Consider the following 24,637-nt stretch of genomic DNA (forward strand, 5'->3'; position numbering starts at 1 on the left):
CAGACTTTATTTTTTTAAAAGAGACAAATTTAGGTACAGAACACAAAGCACACACATACACAACAGACATGGGTTTTAAGGAAGGGTGTTTTAGTTATGGTAGCAGATGCAGGGAGGTAGCCATTTTTCAGGTATCAGATAGGTTTAAAATAGTCCATAAGTATAGTGACAATAAAGGGAGAGTAGTCATCATTAAAGTAGAAACAAGAAATGAATCAATTACACTGGCTAACATCTATGCACCAGAACAGAGAAACGGGAATTTTTTGAATATTTGAGTGAAAAATTACAGAAACATATAGAGGGGATAGTTTGATTTTAGGAGGGGATTTTAATTACATCACGTCCACACTAGACAAGCAGTACACAACAACGGTAAATCTTCCTTCACAGATGAACACTACTATTAATAATTTCTTGAACGACATTGAGTGTGAATTTAAGTTACAGGATGCATACAGGAGTGTGAATCCCACAAGTCAGGACACTACTTCGGTGAATAAAGCTCATCCCGTAACTTCCAGACTAGATAGAATTTACGTACCAACTGAGTATCATATAAGTAAGGTAGCTCATCTAGAAGAGTCTCTGGAGTATTCAGACCATAAGGCAATAATAGTTACGATAAGTACGAAAATTAAAAAAAAGACAAGGAAAACTAGTCATTGGAAATTTAATAATTCTCTTCTAGAAATACCTCTTTTTATAGAATTAATCTCAAACACACTCAATTCTTGCTTACAAGATACAAACAATCCAAACTTTAACCTAACAACAACATGGACACTAGTAAAAAACTCAATAAAACAACAATGTCAGGTCATATCAACACTAGTACAAACACGTAGAAAACAAGAACTAGAGAAACTGAAGCACACACTATTACACGCTGAGGACGAAATAGATAGAACTCAAGCCTCATTAAAGTTGGAAGAATTAAATTACTACATCTACAAAGGAGCTGAAGTTAGATGCAGGAACTATTTAAGTCAAGAAGGCCCAAACAAACTTTTCTTGTCGATCGAACAAAATGTTCAGTCTAGTAAATGCATAACAAGTGTTCTTGATATACATGGCTCAAAAGTTGAAGACGAAGACAAAATTAAAGATGTTTTCATAAGTCATTTTAAAAATATCTACCAGTTGGAACCTATAAACAAGGAGGCTCAAGAATGTTTTCTAAAATATTGTAAACAGTTGAAGCAGACCGATGAAGAACTTTTGGAGACCCCATTTACTCTAGACGAACTCCAAACTGCACTAGACTCGACACAAAACAACAAATCTCCCGGACCGGACATTTGAATTCTATAAGACATTTTTTCCTTTAATACGTCCTCTATTACTGCGACTGTATAGTGACGCTGTTAAAACAGGACAACTTCCAAAAAATTTCAACGAAGCATATATTACACTATTAGCCAAAAAAACAACAGATAACAGTTCTCCAAGTGACTACAGGCCCATCTCACTACTCAATACAGACTATAAACTACTGACAAAAATGATTTTTAAACGACTTAAACCCTTCACTCCCCAACTCGTAGGACAAGACCAATACTGCACCCACCCCGACAGGAGTATTGATGGAATGACACATTTCATTCGAGATTTTATCATGTACAGTCATGAAAAAAACTCTAGCGTTGCCTTGTTATCTGTAGACCAAGAGAAAGCATTTGATAGAGTCAGCCATAATTTCCTCTTTAAAATATTAGAAAAATGTAAAATCAGCCCTTTTTTAATAAAATGCATTAAACTAATTTACACCAATGCCAGCAGTAGACTAATAATCAACCATTCTTTAAGCCAATCCTTTCCAATTCAAAGATCTGTTAGACAAGGCTGTCCTTTATCCCCCTTTTTTATACATCCTTTGTCTAGAACCTTTTCTAGAATCTATAAGGTCAGATTCATCTATCAAAGGAACAAAAATCCCGGGACCCATCCCAGTAGTTAAAGTTAAGGCTTATGCCGATGACACAACATTTTTTCCCTCCTCTGAAAATGATATTAATAACATAATTAAGAAGTTTACAATTTTTGGCCATGCCAGTGGTTCTAAAATTAACATAAATAAATCCTCAATAATGGGTGTAGGGAGGTGGACATTTAAGGAAAAATATTCTTTTAAACTTGTAAATAAAATCAAAATATGTGGTATAGAATACAATAGTAATCCCTTTTTCTTCTGTGAAGACCAGTGGAAAAATATTATTATTAAGACATCCAATTTAGTTAACAGGTACAAGCACACAGGTTCTACTATTTTTGGTAGAGCCATCCTATAAACAATTTGGTCATCCCAAAGATAGTCTATTTAGCCAATATTATAAAACCTCCTACAAAATACATATTTCAATTAAATAACATAATTAGAAGTTTCATCTTCAAAAACACACTTAGAAATATCAAACATACTACAATTATTCAAAACAAAGAGGATGGGGGGATCAATTTACAAGACATCAAAACTAAAATATGTGCACTCAGATTAAAATTCATAGGTCAAGTAGTTAAGAATCCAAATGATTTTCCTTTTACAATATATTATTATGGTTTGAGATTAAGCAATTTAATTCCAATACAAAACAACATTCCACACTATTTTGGCACAAACTTACATCCTTTTTATAGATCCATCTCAAGAACTCTTTCTGGCAATAAACCTTTAATACACAATAAATATAATGAAATATACACAACATTAAAAATACAGTTACAAGAAAATTTAGCTATTAGGATTAAATGGGGAAAAGATTTAAATATAACAGATTTTAAAGACACTTTTACTAACCTTCATAACAAACACATTGCAACAAAAGCTAAAGAAATATCTTACAGACTTATCTTTGGGATGACCCCATTTTCAAAGAAAAAACCTGTATTGTAAATTTTGTCAATCTGTTAATGGTGACAATGAAAAGCATTTATATTTAGAATGTTCTTTATTTAGTAATGTTAGAAATACTGTAAGAGATTTATTAGAAGGAAATTGTGAAACCTATGTGAATATTAATTTATCTATTCTCTTAAACAAGTTGCCTAAAGCTAAACACAAGTTGATACATAATTTTAACTTAATAATTTTATCAGAATACAGAAACTTAGTATGGAACAGTAGACTTAAAGCTGTGTATCATAATTTCAATTTTAACCCTGATGATTTGGATAAAATATATAGAAATATAGTTGATTTTAAAATTAAACACTATAAAGGCTAACCCCAAATGTAATTTTATATTGATCCATTGTATGTACATATGTTATATATTAAATCAAGGAATTTTTTTATCTTTTTTTTTTTTTCTCAAGGATTCCTTTATTTTCTTCCAATGAATTGGAAGGTTCCATTTTTATCATAAATTATCAATTCACAAAGTCTGTTTAAACAATGAAGAAAATAAGTTTTGAATGTATGGGTGTGTGTGTTTGTATAAGTAATAACTATTAAAAATTTGCATGTGTATGTATTTAATACATCATTTATTTGCTTTAAAATTATAATTACTTAAAATTACCTATAAACTATTTATTAATCTCTTTTTTCAACAAGAGAGACAATTAGGACTGGAAGATGCAAGGTGGAAACTTCTTTTGGTTACATCCCTTTGACCAAATTAATAAATTTTCAAGACAACCCAAACAGGACAGGATTTCATGAAAATAGAGCAAATGGACTACTAAATTGTTAAAAAAAAACAAAAGCACTATCACAATAAATAATAATAAAAATAAATAATGAAATTAATCTTAAAATGAGTTATATTCCAAAATGAAATAATTTTGTAAGCTCTTCATACACATACTTACTTTGAGCTCTGTACTTTATAGAAACCAAATTGTTTCATAATATGTACATTTTTGTAACTCTAGCAGACCCCAGAGAATTCCTAAGGATATAGGATGGAGGTCCTTTGTCTTAGGTTCCTAAGGGAAAAATTGTTGCAAAAATAATAGAAAAAAAAATAAATTTTTAAAAACTCATAAGTCACTAAAAAAAAAAAAAATAATAATTAAAAAAAAAAATAATTTTTGGGAATACTTATTTTAAGGAACACTTTCCAAATTAGTGTGAATGTTTTTGGACCCTTGATGTCATCAATTTCTGGACATTTGCTGTCATCATTTCATGGACCTTTGCTGTCACCTTTTCTGAACCTCTGCTGTCATCATTTTATTGGACCTTTGCTGTCATCATTTTATTGGACCTTTGCAGTCATCATTTTTTTGGACCCCTGCTGTCATCATTTTCTGGACCCCTTGCCGTCACCATTTTATGGATCTTCGTTGCAGCCTACTCCGCGAACATACTGAAAATCCTGGAATATGACTTTGATAAAAATGTCTTTTTTTATGAAATTTTCCTTGTACATTTATTAATTTAGAATGATGTTTTGTGTGTTTTCTTGGAAAAAAAAAAAAAAAAAAGAAGCCCAATAAAGAGGCCAAGAGCCCAAAAAAGAGGCAACGCCCAAAAAAGAGGCAAAGAAAAGAGGCAAAAGCCCAAGGATTCCTAGGATGTACTAAGCTAGACAACTGAAGTCAAAAGCTAAAAAGCTGAGGTTTCCTAAAAAAAAAAAAAAAAAAAAAAAGAATAAGTGATTGAGCTTTTAAAAAAAAAATTATGGCTGAGCGGTAAAGCGCTTGGCTTCCGAACCGGGGATCCCGGGTTCGAATCCTTGTGAAGACTGGGATTTTTAACTTTGGAATCTTTGGGCGCCTCTGTGTCGACTCAGCTATAATGGGTACCTGACATTAGTTGTGGAAAAGTAAAGGCGGTTGGTAGTTGTGCTGGCTACATGACACTCTCTTTAACCGTAGGCCACAAAAAAACAGATGAACTTTACATCATCTGCCTGATAAAGTGAAAACGGAATCTCAACCCTGAAACATTTTCAGTGCCCAATTGTAATTAATTCTATTTCGATAAATTTGTTTTCTTTACTTGACCACAACTAATCAAGAAAGAGAAAAGTTTTAGATTAGGAAAAAAAAACGTCCTCCTACATATCAATGTGTCTTCAACTAATTAAAGGAACCTTTTTTTTCAAAACATTTAAAAACATTTTAGATGATGTTAGCAATACCTTTATCTTCACCTAAATTTTAAAATGTGTATCATAATCGGATAAATTTATTGAGATTTAACCTGATGTAATTGACATAGCCTAGGCTGTCTTGCAGTAATAAATAAAATTAAGGGGAACATACTTTAGGATCAAATTTTGGGCAATATGACAAGTAATAATAAATGCATTTTAAAAAATATATATTTATACATGATGTGATGTATACATGAGCGTAGCCAGAGGGGTTTGGGGTTCAACACCCCCCCCCTTCTGGGGTCGGAATTTAGTGACAGATTTTTTGCTTTGATTTTTTTAAATTTTAGGCGAGATTTGCAGTTAGATTCCTCTCTTCTATAGAACAAAATAAACAAAACAAAAAATCCTAAATTCCAAGAGCACATCTAAGGAAAATTTTGATTTTAAAACCCCTCCGAAATTATAATAATATTATATTATATATTATATTATACAGTAAATTACACGTTTCAAATTCTATGAGCGTAGCCCAATGGGTTTTGAGTTGAACCCCCTCTTTCAGTGTGTTTGATACTAAAAAAAATAACTCTTTAATATAAAAAAAAAGCTAATTAAACTCTCAAAATACTATAAGGGTAGCAAAAGTGGGTTTTAAGTTTAACCACCTCCTTCAGTGTGTTTGATGCTTAAAAAAAATACCTCTTCAATATATAAAAATAGCAAATTACACACTCAAAAAGCTATGAGCGTAGAAAAAAAAGGTTTTGAGTTTAAACCCCTTTAGTGGGTTTGATGCTAAAAAATACCTCTTCGATTTAAAAAAAATCAAATTACACACTAAAATCTTTGAGCCAAGCCATAGGGGTATTTTAGTTTAACCTCACCTGCTCCTCCAGATGGCTTTTTAAAATTGTAAAACCCCTCGCGACGGTTTTGAGTTTAAATACCAGTACAGAGAGTTTTGAGGTTAAAAACCTCTTTCTTCAATATTATTCTAAGAAAACTACAGTCACCAAATTCTATGAGCGTAGCTAAAAAATGTTTTGAATTAAAAAAAAACACAATAACTCCAGAGATATTTTAGTTTACCTCCCCCCCCCCCCACCCAAAACAAATGATTTTGACGATAAAACTTCCCTTTCCGATATAAAATGTAAAGCAAACTACAATCACCTAATTCCAAGAGTGTAGCTAAGAGAGGTTACACATTTTTACCAATGGCTGGGCTCCATTAATAAAGTTTAGTGAATAGTCATTTACCGAAATTGAAGAAACACTAAATGTGGCTCAACAAATATGGCTAAGACAGATTTTAGGAGTAGGTTAGGAGTCAGTTATAGAGATCGGGTATCAATCAATGAAATCCTATACCAAAGTTGGAGTCGACACCTTAGTATGGTTGTGATATAGCGTCGCTTTGATGTTTGCGGCTTATGTTCTTTGACAATATGAATCACGCTTAATAAGAGTTGCGATGACATCCTAGTACAACTTGGTGCAACACTTTCATGAAGGTCCTCAGAACAGGTGTAAAGAGGCTTCACACATTGCCAATGACAGATTTTTGTGGAAACAGCTTGCCGCCCAATGCGCTGAAAGGCGCATGAGGATAAATAAGAATAGCACATTAGCGTTTTGAAATTAAACTTATTTATAGCAGGACAATGCACTGTTGATTCCACCGAATATGCATTTTGCTTACTTCAATACTAGAAATAGTGTTTGGTAGCGGGGCTTTGTCTTGCGCTGGGAGCTCTCAGCGCTCCCCCCAGACCCCTTTGCTGACAAGGGCTGGAAGTCTACAATTTTTCGTGGAGAACCTTTTCTAGAGTACAATAAACGACGTCCAAAAGAATGAAGGGTCAGAATGTAATAAAGATTAAATATGCACACACATACACATATAAATTATATATATATATATATATATATATATATATATATATATATATATATATATATATATATATATATATATATATATATATATATATATATATATATATATATATATATGGGAGGACCCCCCTCTAAAAAAATATTGGCTACGCCCATGGATATCTTGCGACGGTGAAAAAAATTAATATAACTGGCGTACTTGTTTAATTTTGCATTTTAAAAAAATCAAGAGTAACTTTCATTAAATGTACAGAGCTTTTTTGTGAATGTACGCACCGTTACGGAGTTCCAGCACCGCTTTCAATGTGGGTAAAAATATTACTTTTCTTGTATTTTTACGTTTATTATTAATTCATTAGAAGTTAATTAAAAGTTAGGCATTAAATTACTAAGTACAGAAATCTATTTTTTTTTACAAAAATGATAGATAGATCTTTAGGTAGATAGATCTATGGATAATTAGATAGATAGATAGATTAGATAGATAGATACATATATAGATAGATGATAGATAGATAGATAGATATAGATAGATAGATAGATAGATAGATAGATAGATAGATAGATAGATAGATAGATAGATAGATAGATAGATAGATAGATAGATAGATAGATAGATAGATAGATAGATAGATAGATAGATAGATAGATACGTATCAGGAGAACATAGATGCTATTTATATTGTTACATAGGTGTAACTTTAGATAGCAAACTAAAATTGTGTGACCACATCCAGGAAGTTGCAAGAAAAGCCTCAGGGAAACTTTGCATTGTGCGCAAGCTGGTTTCCACGAAGTGGGGTTCTTGAGTAGACATGCTTCGATTACTGTGTTTAGGAGCATTACGATTACAGATAGACTACAGTCTACCTGTGCAAATCTTTTGCTCTAGGACAGCTTTTGAACAAATTGATAAAATACAGTCCCTAGCACTAAGATTTTTCTTTACTTTAGGACAAGCACAGTTAACTTGGATGAAAAAAATGGCTAATATAGGTCTACTAAACCTTATACCTGAGTGGTATAAAAGGTTGGATAAATACCTCCATGCTAGAAAACTAGTGGATGGTTGGAGATGCAGAAGACGTATCCAGATGCAGTCTTTTATTCATCAGGCCACTAGACTATCTGATAAAGCTCGCCTCTCCACCAACCAACAAAACATTAAAAGTTTTCATCACCTTTCTCCCTGGTGTCGCCCAACAACCCCAGACATACGCTTGAAACTAGTAGACCTTAATGCCACTAAGATAAGTCAATTATCTAACGACCTTCAAATTCTAGCACTGGGGATCCTTAATACTTTCAAAACCAGTGCCATTTCGGCATATACTGATGGGTTGGCATCAATAGATTCTGGAAGAGCAGGCTATGGAGCCTACATCGAATTTCTTGGCTCTCAAAGTCTTCGCACCATGTGGTAATGTTTTCAGTTTTGATGTGGAGGCAATAACAGTCTATAACTATTAATCGTCATTGACTTACAACTCGGCGAAGGACATTTGAGGACAACTCAGATTGTTGTGGCACTGACTCAAAACGTGTACTACAGGCTTTGCAAAGCCATGGACCATGCCCCCCCCCCCATATCGACAGTGTCATCATGCCTCACACAAAATAAAGCAACAATATGGCAACCTGTAATAATGCAGTGTGTACCGAGTCTCTTAGGTGTAAATGGCAACAATATTGCAGACTTCTTGGCTCACCAGGGAGGGCAAACACCACCCAGTGAACAGGCTGCGAGTTTTGATAATGTTATGTATATTGTTATAGACCTGATGGTGGCACAAATGGGGGTAGTGGTGTGTGTGTAGTCAGCCGACGCAAATCGCCCCAAACCAGCGCTAGACGAGCGGTCAACCGTGACGAGTTACGACTGTCAGCCGAGTCGAGTGTCAACATGACAGTTCGGGAAGGATCGCCGTCGTGAACAGAGCTCAGGAGCGTCACGAGAGTTGTAGTCATCTGACCACATAGAAACGTCGAGCGGCGTTCTGTCCGGTTCTAGAAGGCCAGTAGGGACCCTATATAAGAGCGGAGGTGACGCAGTCAAGACGGTCGAGAAAAGGGGCTCAATACAGCAAGGTTCAGAGCCCAGTTCACTACAGTCCGGTCGACTACATCACCGTTCAGCGGTGTGGTTCTGTACGGAGCATTTCGACGGTTCAGTGCGGAGTACTGTCAAGTACAGTTGAGACGACTGGCGTCTTGATTTTGGTCTACGATCGAGTCCGACACAACGAGCCTAGTGTGTGAAGTCAGTCCTGAACTGTTGAGCTCAGTGCAAGCCCGGAACGAGACGGAGAGGCCAGTGCAAGAGTTGATACGGCGGAACGGTGTTATCGGAGAGATATTTGTACAGTGTACGTGTTGCCAATTGTACAGTATTGGCTGTTGTTTATTGACAGTCTAGTGTTACGTTACTTTGGAGCCCGGAGTTGTCAAGTTCTTTAAGTTGGTTGTGTAAGGTGCAGTTTGCGGAGAGCCTGGATAGTGAGATTCTTAACAATATTATTAAAAACAGAAATGGAAAAGTGGTTTGAGTGCTAGCACATGTCCTAAGCTATTTAAGGGGGTCAACGTGTCAAAAAATAAACATTTTTCATTAAAAAAATCGATTTTTCAAAAGTTGCATATTATGTTAGAATAATATCTTATAAATGATATAGTTTAGCTAAAATCATTAAAATAAAGGTATTTTAATGTAAAAAATGAGTTTGAAAGGGGTAAGCTAAATTTGCTCTAAATGTTGAAAAAATCGCCGTTTTACGATGCCGATTACCGCGTAGCCCGCCATAAAAGTGGGTCATGTTTGGTGTCTTTGAAAAGCCTACGTTCAGCTCTGCAAGTCCATTTCAATGACTCATTCATCTAAAAATAACCTTAGCCTTGAAACTAGTTCAAACTAGACCACTACACGTGTCTCTATTCAAATCCGATTGGATCATGATGTATATTTATGGAATAAACGATTTTGATTGGTTCCTTTTGGCCATGTGGTTCCGATGTTTACAGCAACAATGATGGCGTCCGTGAATCGATAGAAGACCCTTTTGGATATTGTATGCTATCTTTGCCATTATTATTTATGGTAAGTACATGTTTCCTAATTTTTTTTATAGATCTAGATATAGCAATATCATAAAAACACAAATCTAGGGGTCGGACAAGCACGTATTCAGTGTTTAGGTCGTACTAGATCTAGTTTTAGTTACTACACTTAGTTGACTTAGACTTAGACTTGGGGCTAGGCTAGTCTACTAAGGCTACCCTACTAGATCTAGATTCATATTCTAGATGCCTTAGTATTTGGATTGATCTAGTTATATAAAATAGATCTAGAAACTTGATTATGTTTTAGATCTATATAGGTCTATCTCTATCATCTATCTTGTCTACTTTAGTCTAGATCTAGATCGTATCCACTGCACTGCAGAAGAGAAGATTCTAATATTAGATCTAGATTAGATCATTAGATCTAGATTTATATATCTAGATCTATACATCTAATATAGTCTAGATCTAATTGTTGCTTTTTCTAATTCTAGATCTAAAATAACCTTGATGACTCAAGAATAAATAGTCTGAGTAGTGAATAAATGAGTAATGAATGAGTCCTGCTATTTTAGATTTATTTACTAGATTTCTAGATCTAAATTTTACTGGCCTACAATGACATGCATACATTAACTTTTTTCTTTTACTCCCAGTCTCAGGTTCTCCTGAGTACAATTAGAAGTAATGATCTACCTAATCTGTTACAAGGATATAGAAATAGATCTACACACATTGGGAATTGTAGGTGAGAAAAAAAAAGGATTGTCCATTCAGTTTTTTCTATCATTCTTTTTAGTTCTTGATTATATATCGAGTAAATAACACTAATGCTATATTTATTATTTGAATATTTTCATAATAGGCTATTTAATTTATATTTTCTTTTTCTTTATATCAACAGATCAAAACAACACATGCAGTGTACACTGACCCTTCCTCTTGTTGTAAGAAAACATAACCACATACTAGTACCTCGTCAACCATCTACCCTGTCTGAAAGCTGCCAAAATACTGCAGTATGACATAGAAGTACTTCATAATCAAACACCACATCACATGTTGCTTATCACATATATAGCAATAATTTACACTTTATAGACCTGGATCTATATCATGCTATTATAAAGATCTATCTAACTTATTTCATTACAAGATTCATCATAAAGCACTGCATGGTTCCTGGTGGACCAATTTATCATCAGCTACTGTTTCAACTTAAAAAAGGACCAGAGTTTTTCTGTCGTTGTAGCTGTACACGTGCAATGAGCTTCAGTCTCGCCATGTCACATTAAATCATCATTTCTTACCATCTATAACATTTATACTGCACAGCATACATATGTGCATTATCAGCTCAATGGCTATATATAAAAAGCCATATCATATTACAATGAAGGACTATCTACTATAAAGGCACTGCACTCTACAATTATTCAGCCACCTAAAATATACAAGTTGCATTTATTTTCAAATACTTGTGCCATTCTATTTACTTTGAAAACTGCTTGTGTAAACCACATTCATATACCCGGTATTAATTATATTTTAACTATTTATTTACTTATTATTTGCATGTATTTATAATTAAGGGATACTTTATCTTGATTTTTAGTTGTTTTGGGGCTTACATTAATGTCTGAAAAGTAAAAATTGGACTTATTATGTCTTCGGGTGAAATGATTTTTTTTTGCGCCGAGGGGGGGGGGGTGTTGGGAAACCATCTAAAATAAATTTTAACAATATTTTAATAGATTCTGTGTTTGCTTCTATTCCTAAATGTTACATGAGCTAAATAAAATATCTTTTTGAACAATATACATGCATATCTTGTTTTTCTCACTAATTGAAACTTTAAATTTTAATTTTTCTCAAAATGTCTATTTCACATGGGTATATGTTCTTAAGAATCACTTTTCTCAAAAACTATCTGTTTAATTATAATAATATTTGGTATACATGTTTAGCACAGGATGACAATAAAAATGTCATAAAAGTTTTCAAGGTAGATGGCCCCCTTAAGCTCTGTCATACTTACTAATGCATTTACAAAATAATTGTTACTAATTTTTTCAAAGAGAAACAAGGTTACAAAAGACAGTTTGTGTGGAAACACAAACTCAAAATCGGCCCCCGAAGTGGTCCACCCAGGCAGGCTTTATTATTTTCAGAAAGAATATATGAATGAAATTATATCAATGACAAATGAGAGATAAGAATGGAGAATGAAGGTTAACAGATCTTGTGTAGTGCCCCAACGGTCCAGCAGATCAAAGAATAGGTGAAAGTGAATGTAAAACTAGATGTGAACCTGGCCTAACTAGTTCTCCTTTCAGACCTTGTGTTCTATAGGGCAGATGTTCATCTGTTTTTGTGGCCTACGGTTAACGAGGGTTTTCATGTAGCCAGCATGTAACCAACCGCCTTTAATTTTCCCCAACTAATGTCAGGTACCCATTAGATCTGAGTGGTTTCAGAGGCGGTTCGGAAGCCAAGCGCTTTACCGCTTAGTCACCGCGCCTCCCCTGACCCAAGTCCTATAATATAATTGTTTTAAAAAGGCTCAATCTCTTATTCAAATCATATCTGATTTGAAAAAATTCGATTTTTCACTTTCAGAAAAAATAAAAGTAGCCGTTGCATCAGAACTTTGAATGGTCTAAAATATTGTGATGTCTGATTTTCAACAGCTTTTCTAGTTTACGAGATCTAAACGGGACGGACGGACAGACATTTCACACAAAACCAATAGCGTCTTTTCCCCTTTCGGGGGCCGCTAAAAATCTATTTAATATGCATATAAATGGAACATAATTTAAAACAACAATTAATAAATAGTTTTCATATTATCGCGTGAACTGCAAGTTGAACTGCAAATGCTGCATCTGTAGGACACCTAATGAAGGATTCTTTTGTAATTTTTTTAAATAATTTTTTTTCTGACGCTTTAAAAGAGATAAACCCTATAAAAAACAATTAGATCAATAACATAATAATTATATGAAATCAGTGAGGCCAGTTTCACATCTAACCTCTTTCACCTATCCCTTGGTCTGCTAGACCGTTGGGGAAACACACAAGATCCGTCAACCTTCTTTCTCCATCCTTCTCTGTCATTTGACTTTGATAGAATATTATTCTGATAGTCTTTCTGAAAATAAATATTGAAACCTGCCTTTTTATCTTCCTTGGTTGTACCACTTCAAAGGGGGGGAGGCCGATTTTTTAACCTTGTTTTTTTTTAGCTATTTCATCTTTTAAATGGCTAATGATTTTTTCTAAGAGCGATTATTTTCTCTAATAACTAATTAAGAATAGCTAGAAAAAAAAAATAATTCTTTTTAAACTGCCAAAAGTATTTGCTTCTACATGATACGTTATGCAAATTGTTTCAGTAAAACGCCATTTGTTTTACACAAAAACTGCTATTTAAGAAGACTTGACGAGAGCAACTGTTTTTCAAAGCTGTAGTCTCGATTAAGGGACTTTCTAATGAAATCGCCTTTTACTTTGACATTTATAAGTAAAAGACATAAGCAATCCTTCGTAGCCGTAATCATTTCCAAGTGCTCAGTTTCGTCATTAGAAAAACTTTCCATAAATAGATCGCTTCGCATGCTTGCCTAAGAAATTATTCAACCAAACAAGTCTTAAATACCTGGTACTATATAACAAAGTAAGACATGGTTCAACTGACCATAAAGAGGATCGATTGGGAAGGCGATTGAAAAAGGTGATGGCACTATTGGGGTTGTGGTATGTGTGTTGTCAGCCGCCGCTAATTGCCCCAGGCCAGCGCTAGACGAGCGGTCAACCGTACGAGTCAGGACCTTCAACTGCGACGGATGGCTGGCTAAGTTTGTAGAAACATCTAGAGTGAGTATAGACCAAAAGCATCACGAGGAATGTAGCCATGTTCTCAACGAGAATGGTCGAGCAATGTTCCGTCCGGTTCTAAAAGTCCAGCAGCGACCCTATATAAAGAGCGAAGGTGTCAGTCAAGTCGCTTCATGTTACCTCGCAACTTCACAAGTTAGGTCGACGTCATGTACAAGTCTAGGTGAAGTCGGCCCGGAACAAAGAATCAATTGCAAGTCTATGAAGAGACGTAGAGTTGATACACCGTTACAGAGTTGATATGTCTGAGAGTGAAAATATTTGTACAGTCTGTGTTACAGTATTGACTTTTTTTTTTTAATTAAACGTTTACGTTATTTTGGAGCCCTGAGTTGTCAAGTTCTTTAAGTTGGTGGTGTCGTAAGGTGCAGTTCGCAGATAGCCTAGATAGGCAGATTTATTATAATACACAGGCCAAAAAGGAGGAATGTTGAAATACGGCAATTTTTATTGAAAGTACAAAATAAGTGGAGAAACGGCTAAAGTATGATGTGAACAAGGTTAGTAAGAGAGTTTCTGTAGAAACCAAGTGGTCCACACAATCAGGTAAAAAGGTAGATTTCAATATTTTCAGAAAGAATATAAAAATGAAATTCTATTAAAGGCAATTAAAAGATAATGGAGAAGGAAGGTTGACAGATCTTGTTCCCAAATGGTCCAGCAGACAAAGAGATTGGTGAAAGTGAATGAGAAGTTTCATGTGGGCCTGGCCTAGCTAATGGGCCTGGCCTAGCTAATGGGCCTGGCCTAGCTAATGGGCCTGGCCTAGCTAATGGGCCTGGCCTAACTAATGGGCCTGGCCTAGCTAATGGGCCTGGCCTAGCTAATGGGCCTGGCCTAGCTAATGGGCCTGGCCTAGCTAATGGGCCTGGCCTAGCTAATGGGCCTGGCCTAGCTAATGGGCCTGGCCTAGCTAATGTGCCTGGCCTAGCTAATGGGCCTGGCCTAGCTAATGGGCCTGGCCTAGCTAATGGGCCTGGCCTAGCTAATGGGCCTGGCCTAGCTAATGTGCCTGGCCTAGCTAATGGGTTAGAATGATTGTCTAATTTATCTCATGGTTCTTTAAAGGGTCAATCGCTCTTATTCTAGGCCTAAAAAACATTTCCGTGATTATATGAAAAACTACTTATTAATCATTGTTTTAAATTATGTTCCACTTATATTGATACTAAATAGATTTTTTCTCATAAAAAATAAAAGTAAACACTTTTTTTTGGTAAATATAGTAGTTAGTATGACAGAGATTACCTAACTGTGTTGAAGAGATTGATCATGGTGGTGTTGTTTATTTCCCTTGATCCGCTGGTTTTCTTTGGCTGGTGGAAGGCTGCTCGAGCTTTGCCGATGCATGTTCCTCCATGGTTGTCTAGGATATCGCCAAGATAGGTGAAGCGTTCAATTTCTTCTAGTGTCTCACCTTCGACCGAAATGGATGTGCTGTAGGACGCCAGAAATTCTGTTACAGTAGTATTCCTTTTTTTTAATGCTAGAACAGCATGTTCACTAGCATTGTTTCTCAGCCACAATTTTTCCTTGGTTGGAAATGGTCGTTATTATAATGTTTGGGTTCGTAAGTACTGAGTTGGTTGAACTGGCCGGAATAAAGAGAGATCCGAAAAAAGTGTCACTACCCAACACCTTCACTCAGGTGGTTATTTGTATATCAGAAAGAATCGCTGCTGATCTAGTGCTGACACTTTCGGTGCACTTGTCCTGAACAATAGTTTTCTAGTCTAGAACGAGTCAAATCGCTATGTACAGTGACATTTAGAACAAGTGAAATATAAAACTAAAAAGAAACTGTTCGAGATTTAAAAAAATATTTCCATAACGAGCTCTGGAAATTATTATTTCTCACGATTTTCCTACCAATCTTTTAACCGACAAGGTTCTGTTACCTGGTGCTTGCATTTATAAGACCTACTTAGTACATGGAAAAAAATATTTGTATTATTTATTTAAAAACAAAACTAAAAATCGAAGCAAAAGCTCTTTGATTTCATTCAACGGCCTTATATTTAAATAATATAATATTAATTCTTTCAAGAAAATTAAAACGTAAAACTATTTTTTTTATTCTAGAAAAAGTCTACATCATGAGCTACACGTTGACCATCTGCTTGCTAATAGCCTTATGTAAGTTATAACTTAAACTGCATGCCCTTTCTATTAATATAATTCCTCAATTTAGACAATGCGATCTATAAGAAAGATGATGTAAATTACATCTCTTTCTTTGTCCAACGGTTATCGATACGGTCAGTACATAGACCAACCATTTTTACTTATTTTACTTTTCCAAACTGAAGTTCAAGTATCAATTTTAATTCGGAGGACTCAGGTGGGACCTTAAAATCAGGAAGAAAAAAATCCCTGTCTTTACCGACAGTCGTTACAAGGATATCTGGGTTCATAAGCCAAGTCTTTTTTCTAGTCATCCACCACGCCTCCGTTAGATAATAGTGTGACCTTATATTCTGATTAAACGAACGCATTATTTTAAATTAAAATAAATTTTCAATCCAACCATACGTCTGTTAGCAAATTCTACATTTTAATTTTCATAACTGAGAATTGTTCTCTTGTTAACCCTTAAAACGCGTGTGGTAGTTTATTTATTGTAATTTCATGTTGTATGCACTTAACAGCTCAGCACTTTAAGGGTTAATCAAATATGTAAATATTAGAATTATCTTTTCAACAAGAAAAACAAACAAAAACTATACCCATTTATTATTAAATTTAAATGGTTGCTGAGTGGTAAAGCGTTTGGCTTTCGAACCGGAGGTCTCGGGTTCAAAACCTGGTTAAGATTATGATTTTTACTTTCGGGATCTTTAGGACGCCTCTGATTCCACCCAGCTTTAATATGTATTTGACATTAGCTAGGGGAAAGTGCTTTGTGTTTTTTGAGTTTATATATTGCTGTCTCATTTTCCTTAAATGTTGGTAAGTCATCTAGCTCCTCTCATACATTTCTGAGAACATTTGCCAGCGATTTCTCCGATACGTGTCTTTAATCCTCAAATATCAGGATGTATTGTTTTGTCCAGTGATTTAGTATGTCCGCCTTGATAGTTAATTGAGTAGAACCTCCGCATGATCTTAGCAGCGCTGTAGTCTGCTAAGTTGGGCCATAGGCACATCAAAGCGACTTATATAAAGAGCGTGTGTTACCAGAATCAGCATGTCTCTGCATGTTTACGGACAGTTTAAGCCACCAATTATTTTTTAGTTCCCTGAACTTTGACTGCAGAGTGTGACAAGAAGCTTTATAGTTCTGGCTGCGTTGTCATTAGGGTTCGCAAGAAGAGAGCGATAGTATTTGTGCTTATTCTTTTGAGGGAGAATTTTATCTCTTCCCCCCCCCCACATAGATATTATGTGTGCGTGTGTGTGTGTGTGAGTACGCATTTAATCTTTATTTTATTGTTAGTTTAGTGGAATGGCAGTAGACACCTCGCCGTAGCCAATTAAGTTGTCTGGGGGAGCGCTGAGAGCTCTGCCATATAAGACTATATAGCAAGCATTATTTCCGTTATTTATAATTAAAAAAAAAAGCGAATTCTGAGGCATCTACATTGCATTATCCTGCTACTATTCTATATAAAATCGTAGGTAAATAAAACGAATCTTCTATTCAGCACAATTTATTAATGGAGCCCAGAAAATGGTAACTATATTTTTGCAACATTTATTGGATATGGAATGGAAACAGCAAAACCTCTTTGGGTCACGTTTGAGGAATATATTGATTGTAGATTAGCTTTTACGGAAATGAGGAGGTTGACTTTAAGACCCACTTGGCTACCATCATAATGGATTTGAATATTGTAGTTTGCTTTCGATTTTTATCGAAACGAGGAGTTTTGTTTTCAAAACCATCTGCTAGGGGGTTTCCAACTCAAAACCACTGGCGGATCCAGAACTTTGGGGGGGGGGGGCGATTTTTTTCCAAACCCTAAACCTAACGCCCACTAAACCCTAACCCTATGCATAAACGTGCGTACAGCATATATAGATATACATATATATATTCGATACATGATAATAAAATAAGACTGTTTTTCAATCTTCGGCGAAAAAAAAAACAGTCATGTTGAGGCCTTTCTCTTGCAAGCTTGGGGGCCTGGGAAAGCGCTGTAAGCTTCCTCAGTGTTTCGCCACGAACCCAAAAGCGTTTTCTTGCATTTTTCACTGCATCATTCTCCTGACATCTACAGCTCATTATTTATCAGTGGGGTTCGGGGCGAAGCCCCGACGCCAAAAGCGTTTTCTTGCATTTTTCACTGCAGAAACGCATTCTCCTGACATCTACAGCTTATTTTTTATCAGTGGGGTTCGGGGCGAAGCCCCGACGCCAAAAGCGTTTTCTTGCACTTTTCACGGCTGAAACGCATTCTCCTGACATCTACAGCTCATTACTTATTAGTGGGGTTCGGGGCGAAGCGCTTTCTTGCATTTTTCACTGTAGAAACGCATTCTCCTGACATCTACAGCTTATTATTCATCAGTGAGGTTCGGGACAAAGCCTCGACGCTAAAAGCGTTTTCTGGCATTCTTCACTGCAGTAACGCATTCTCCTGACCTACAGCTCATTATTCATTCTATTATAAAGGACCTTTTGAATAATGTGGAAAAATATTCTAATAAATTGCAAATACAACCGATTTGTTCTTTCAAAAGATAAGATACCCCACATATTTAGATTAAAGCTTTGAGGATCGCCGCCGAAAAAAAATTCGATTAATAATATTCAATAAAATTTAAGCATAAATTGTGAGTTATAGTACTAAATTTATTTAACTAGAAAAATATGAGATAGAGTAAAGGTTGGAAAAAGTCGACTAGGAAAAGATTATCTGGCTTTTGAACTCAATTCAACTGTGACTCTTATATTGAAAAATTTCGTTTGAATTATAACTTTTCCAAAGCAAAGTCTTTCTTAAAATAGTTATGATAAATTCATGTGAAATTACAAAAACTCTGTCTGGAAAGGAGAAGGGCTGTAAAATGAAAACGATTAATCTTCGCTCCTTTTTATAATTCCTGCTAATGATTGCATTTTGCATTAAAGAATAAGGGTTGGGCGACTCGATGTTAGAATTTACTTTATAGCATATATAAATTATATTAGTGACATATTTTTTTAATTTTGTAATTTCTTATATAATACAAAAAGAAAAAGTATTGGTTTGTCCGATGGAGGAAGGTGATTGCATGTATCGCACTTCCACCTGTTTATATTATATATATATTCGACTAATTTTGTTCACATACTATGATTTCTCCATAAAAGTAGGACCACCCCCCGCACACACACACAAATGGTTTAGATGGGAAGGGCAGTAGAGGTATTTGCTCCTCCCCTTCCAATCGGCCAACAGGTGAACGACATAATATAAAGACCTGTTAAAATACCAATAACAAGTTTTAATCATATAGATATTTAATTGATTCTGTTAGTAAGCTGTTATTTCTACAAATAAATTGGACCGCCCCCCCACTCGAAAGTTTATGGTGGGGGGAGGGGGGCGGATTGACGCCATCGCCCCCTACCGCCCCTACCAAATCGGCCAAAATACTAGAAAGGGGGGGGCGAAATAATCTAAAAATAGGTTGAAATATAAATAATTAGTATATATTATTAACGTAAGTAATAAATTCGTATACAACTTGTGTGAATTCTATAATAAAATTCGTCCGCCCCCCCTTTTGGGGGGGGGGGGGTCGGTCGAGTGGGGGGGGGGGGCGATCGCCCCTACCCCCCCCCCCTGGATCCGCCAGTGCTCAAAACCATCTATAGTTTTTAAAAAACTAAAAACGCTAATTGATTACGCTTACAGAAGTGGTTTTAAACCAAAACCCGCTGGAGGGTAATTAAAATCAAATCACCTCTCAGCTACGCTCATAGAATTATGTGTATGTAGTTGTGTTGGACTACCTAAACAAAGCAAGACAGAAAAATAAACTCATTCCACATGCGCTGCCTTCAAAGGATCTTAAAAATAACATGCAGTGTGCAATATCGAGATCATAGCGAGAACGAGCCTTCCCAGCATCTTTATACTCCTCAGACAACGCCGCCTGCGCTGACTCGGACATTTCCGCCGTTGGAAGACAAACACATCCCTAAAATCATTCTTTACTGGCAACTCGCGTCTGGCTCAAGAAAAACTGGGTCCCCATCTCCGTTATGTGGATGTGATAAAGCGGGATTTAAAATCAGTGAACATTGATACTGACCATTGGGAAGACATAGCCTTAGACCGCACTAGTTGGAGAGAGAAGGTGACAAAGAAAGCTATGGACAGCGAGAAAACATGGACCTCAGCTCTTGTTTGCTTTAGTTTTATATTAAAAACGTTTTTTTTTAAACATTTAAACAATCTGGAGGTAGGGTTGAATTCAAAACCTCCCATGGCTGCGCTAGTGATGGCTTAACATTAAAATATCACTTATAATAAAGAAAATTAATTAAAGCTAAAAAAAAACAACAAAAAAAAAGGTCACATATGTCCCGCAGAGAGGGGGGATTTCATTTCCAGGGGGAGGGGATACGCATGCTAGTTTTACGTAAAAATATAAACAACACATATAAACTTCAATAATATAGAAAAACGTAAAATTTACTCAGTTATCTTATAATTAAGGTGAAGCTGCTGACTAAGCCACGTTGACTCTAGATCTAGATATAGTTTCCAACCACCAATTTATTTTTGTTTCTTTGAAAATGTATAACGGTCAAACTAGAGTTTTCCCCGAGTAACCAACGAGCTAGTAATTCTTTTCTCAGTGATATACATCATATTTTTAAATGTCTAGGAAAATATAGACGTTTTTTAGATCAGCTGTGCACCCACCGACCCAGATTCCAAGTTCCATGAAGGATGAACTTGAATTAAGGTACTGTAATACCCAATTTAAATATTAAAAAAAATTAATAAACAAACAGTGCTTCATTTGCCAGACTTTGTCTATACTGACAGAATTACGTCCTATATGTCCAAGGAGATACACGCCTATCCGCAGTATTTTGCACTAGAGGGGAATAGCAACGTTGTAAGCGAAGCAGGACGTTTTGGCGCCGCCGTTTTGGCGACGCCATTTTGGCCCCGCCGTTTTGGCGCGAAGGTCGTTTTGGCGCGAGCCGTTTTGGCGACGGGACGTTTTGGCGCGAAATACATTATGTACATTTATTGTATTATTTCTTTTAAAAGAATTATTCATATCTATGTTTTGCATGAGTGTTTGTGTTAAGACATATTTTTCACGTACGAAATGTAAATGTGTGTTTGTTTTTCATATCATTTTCTTTAATAAACATTTTGGCTTGTGTATGTGTGCTTATTAAGAGGCACACTTTTATTTTCAAAAAAGTTTTTAAAGATATTACTTTAAAATTAAAAACAAAAATCGCGTGAGAGAGGGGAGGGGTAGAGGAAAGAGTATATACAAGGAGTGAAATGTGAGCAGAAGAGAAGAGGGGGGGGAGGCGGGATAGGTGTCACATGTAATGACCATTCCCAAGGAGGTGATCGCCAGACTCATGACGCCAACGACCAGTGCTCAGTGCTGGTCTTGTCTTCATTTGTTTAACTCTACCTGCGTCAATGCGAGATGTGTCACCCTAATCACCCCTACCCAATTTCTCAAAATATATCTATTCACGTTAGAGTTTGTACTGACCACATTCCGTGTCTTGATCTTTACTATGTGTGGAGTTATTGTCGTCATCCGTAACTTTGCCACTAAGCCCGTCTCTATCCATTTCAATAACACACATCATAGGGGTACCACCGACCTCCTCGTCACTGCCATACAACAATGCAACGACAAAAACACCCGTCTGCTGATCGAAAACAAACTTATTTACATGTCAGGCACCCTCCAACCTAACGGGATCAACAACCAGCACACTTTTATTTAATACGCGATGGACACTAACACTACGGTACCCCTTTTCCCATTCATCTTTGCCTGACATCTCCGCCCCCTTCCGTTTTCCCGCGCTTTTACACCAGCGTAGCTCATTTCTTTTCTGCCTCGATAGAGAACAACATCGGACAGATAAGTTAACTTAAGACTATTTTGTGTTAATTGTTTTCTATTTTTTGTTTGTTTTGTAGCTGATGAAGGCCTCGTGGCCCAAACGTCCTTTGTTTTACTTGGTCCGGCTGGGTTACATATATGCATGTTTTTCGTATTTTCTATACAGTCGTTTACCCCTGCAGCAGTAAATCTTTGTTTTTTTTGAGTCTTCGTACCATATATTGTATATGTTTTTGACACATTTTGTTTAAATAACGTGATTTTTGCACATAAATTAAATCAAAGTGTTAATGGCAGCATATAGAGGGGGCGTAGATACCCCAAATCACCCCGAAAGATGAGCAACGCAATAAACAAATGAATTAAAATATAATTAGCATTTTAAATGTAAATATTTGAGAATTTTTTATTTTTTTTTACAATCTGTGATATCTGTAACCGCTCCCTACCAAAAAGGTTGGGATGATGGTAAACATGGTAGATTCACCTCCGAAGAAAATTGAGAATTCGTATACATTACTAAAAACTGTAGATAGTTTTGAACACAAATTGTGTGTTTCTTTTCTATATGAAATTAAAAAAAAAAACATATTGTTATTACTTTGCCATCCACGATAGTGCAGAAAGAAGGTGCGCACGATCTGTGACTAAACAAGTCGGATGTTGACATGAGAGACTAACGATTTCCGCCCAAGGCTAGAGCCAATATGGAGATGCTGTACTCAAGGCAGATGCCCCTTTGTGTTTGTCATGTCTCCGTGTAAATAAACGTCTATGTTCTCGTTGAGTTGCCTCCTGTCAGTTATTACAATATCTTTCTACATCTCCGGTTCAACATTTTGTGATTTGTCTTGTACAATTTCATAAAATACTTTTTCCAAGGCTCAAAGTTCGAAGAAAATACGCAAAAAAATACAAAGATCTCGAAATTATTTTACACTTTTATTGATTAAACTTAAGAAAAAAGAAAACCAAGTGAAAACACGATGTTAGAGGGTGTCAATGTATAAGAATTAAATACTAAGAGAAGAGAAATGATATAAGATAAGCGCTATGATAAATAACCCACTGTGTTTGCTCAATCTTCCTCGTTCGTTGTATTAAAATATTGAAATCTGCTATTTGAGTAGCATTTATTATAAAGCAGAGGACCCTTTTACATGAAAGTTGTTCATGCTATAAAAGAAAAGCTAAGTATTGCTTTTTTTAGCCACCTTGATACTTACACAGCCCTATTTGTGCTGTTTCAGATAGGAGCGTGGATTCAATAGACAAACGGCAAAGTACTCGACTGGAGACAAAGTGCAGGAAAAATAAAGATTATACGTATCTACGCTACAGAAATACGGAAGAGTGTTGGAAATGGGGGGAAAATTATCTAAACTATACGAACGCCATTAGATACTGTCAAGGTCTATTTTCAATAAATCAATATTTTTCTATGATGCTTTTACACGTAACACACACACACATTTAATATATGTCGGAGTTTAGTGACTGATCTTTTGCTTTAATTTTGTTTACTTAAGGTGAAATTGTAATACTAAACCATCACTTCCCCTATCACAGCCAAAAATATTTTGAGTTTAAAACATCTTAGCAGGGGGTTTTGAGTTGGAAACCCCTTACCAAGGGGTTTTGAGTTTGAAATCCCATACCAGTGGGTTTTGAGTTTAAATCCCCCTACCAGGGGTTTTGAGCTTAAAATCAATAACCAGGGGGTTTTGAGTTTTAAAACCCATACCAAGGGGTTTATGTTTAAAAGCCCCTACCTGGGTTAGGGTGGTTTGCATTTAAACCCTCTCATCTATAAAAGGAAAAAAAATGCAAACGACAATCCCAAAATTTCCAAGAGCACATCTAAAGAAGATTTTGATTTTAAACCCCTCTCCAAAATTTACGATAGGGGTTGTAAGTTTAAACCTCTCTTCAGCTGGGTTTGAAGCTAAAAATACCTCTTCAATGCAAAAAAGCAAATTACACACTCAAAATGCTATGAGCATAGCCAAAGGGGTTTTTAGTTTAAACCCCCCACCAGAGGGGTTTGAAGCAAAAAATAACAAATTTCCAAACAAAATGCTATGAGCGTAGCGAAGCCTATTGGGTTTTTTGAGTTTAAATTTCCCTTCAGAGGGGTTTGATGCTAAAAAATACCTCTTCAATATAAAAAAACAAATTCTTTGAGCGTAGCCAAGCCAATGGGGGGTTTTGAGTTTAAACCCCTCTCCTACAGATGACTTTTTTTTAAAGTTTAGACCCCTAAGATAGTTTTTTGAGTTTAAAATCCCCCTACAGCGCGTTTTAAGGTTAAAAGCCTTTCTCTTCAATATTATTTCTAAATCAAACTACAGTCACCAAATTCTATGACCGTAGCTAAATGTGGTTTTAAATTTAAAAAACAACAACTCCAGATATATTTTAGTTTAAATCCCCCAAACAGATGATTTTGACGATAAAATTTCACTTTTCGATTTAACATCTAAAGCAAAATAGTCACCTAATTCCGAAAAATCGTAGTCAAGAGAAGTTACACATGTCTACCAGTGGCTGGGCTCCATTAATAAATTGCAATGAAATTGAAAAGCACTAATTGTGGCTCAACAATAATGGCTAAGACGGATTTTAGGAGTCAGTTATAGAGATCGGGTCTAAATCAAGGAAATCCTATGCCGAATAGGGAGTCC

The 24,637-nt window shown here is 35.7% G+C and overlaps 2 protein-coding genes across 8 annotated transcripts in view; one reads left to right on the forward strand and one right to left on the reverse strand.

Annotated features, from left to right (window-relative positions):
• The window catches only part of LOC129921611 (mucin-2-like), a 361,373-nt gene that overhangs the window by 183,749 nt on the left and 152,987 nt on the right, over nucleotides 1-24,637 (reverse strand). The gene's annotated exons all lie outside the window — the stretch shown is intronic.
• LOC129921758 (C-type lectin domain family 4 member E-like) overlaps nucleotides 7,127-24,637 on the forward strand; it is a 38,181-nt gene continuing 20,670 nt past the window's right edge. For 3 of the 7 annotated variants that reach the window (XM_056004464.1, XM_056004465.1, XM_056004469.1), the window contains exons 1-4: nucleotides 9,677-10,041; nucleotides 10,661-10,752; nucleotides 15,984-16,037; nucleotides 23,204-23,365. In XM_056004464.1, the coding sequence (XP_055860439.1) occupies nucleotides 10,692-10,752; nucleotides 15,984-16,037; nucleotides 23,204-23,365 (277 nt within the window). In that variant the 5' untranslated portion in view covers nucleotides 9,677-10,041; nucleotides 10,661-10,691. Of the gene's footprint in view, nucleotides 7,257-9,676; nucleotides 10,042-10,660; nucleotides 10,753-15,983; nucleotides 16,038-23,203; nucleotides 23,366-24,637 lie in introns of those variants that run through there. The other 4 variants (XR_008773721.1, XR_008773720.1, XM_056004468.1 and 1 more) reach the window with 3 other exon arrangements.

Source organism: Biomphalaria glabrata, chromosome 11, assembly GCF_947242115.1.
Source record: "Biomphalaria glabrata chromosome 11, xgBioGlab47.1, whole genome shotgun sequence".
Taxonomy (NCBI): Eukaryota; Metazoa; Mollusca; class Gastropoda; family Planorbidae; genus Biomphalaria; species Biomphalaria glabrata.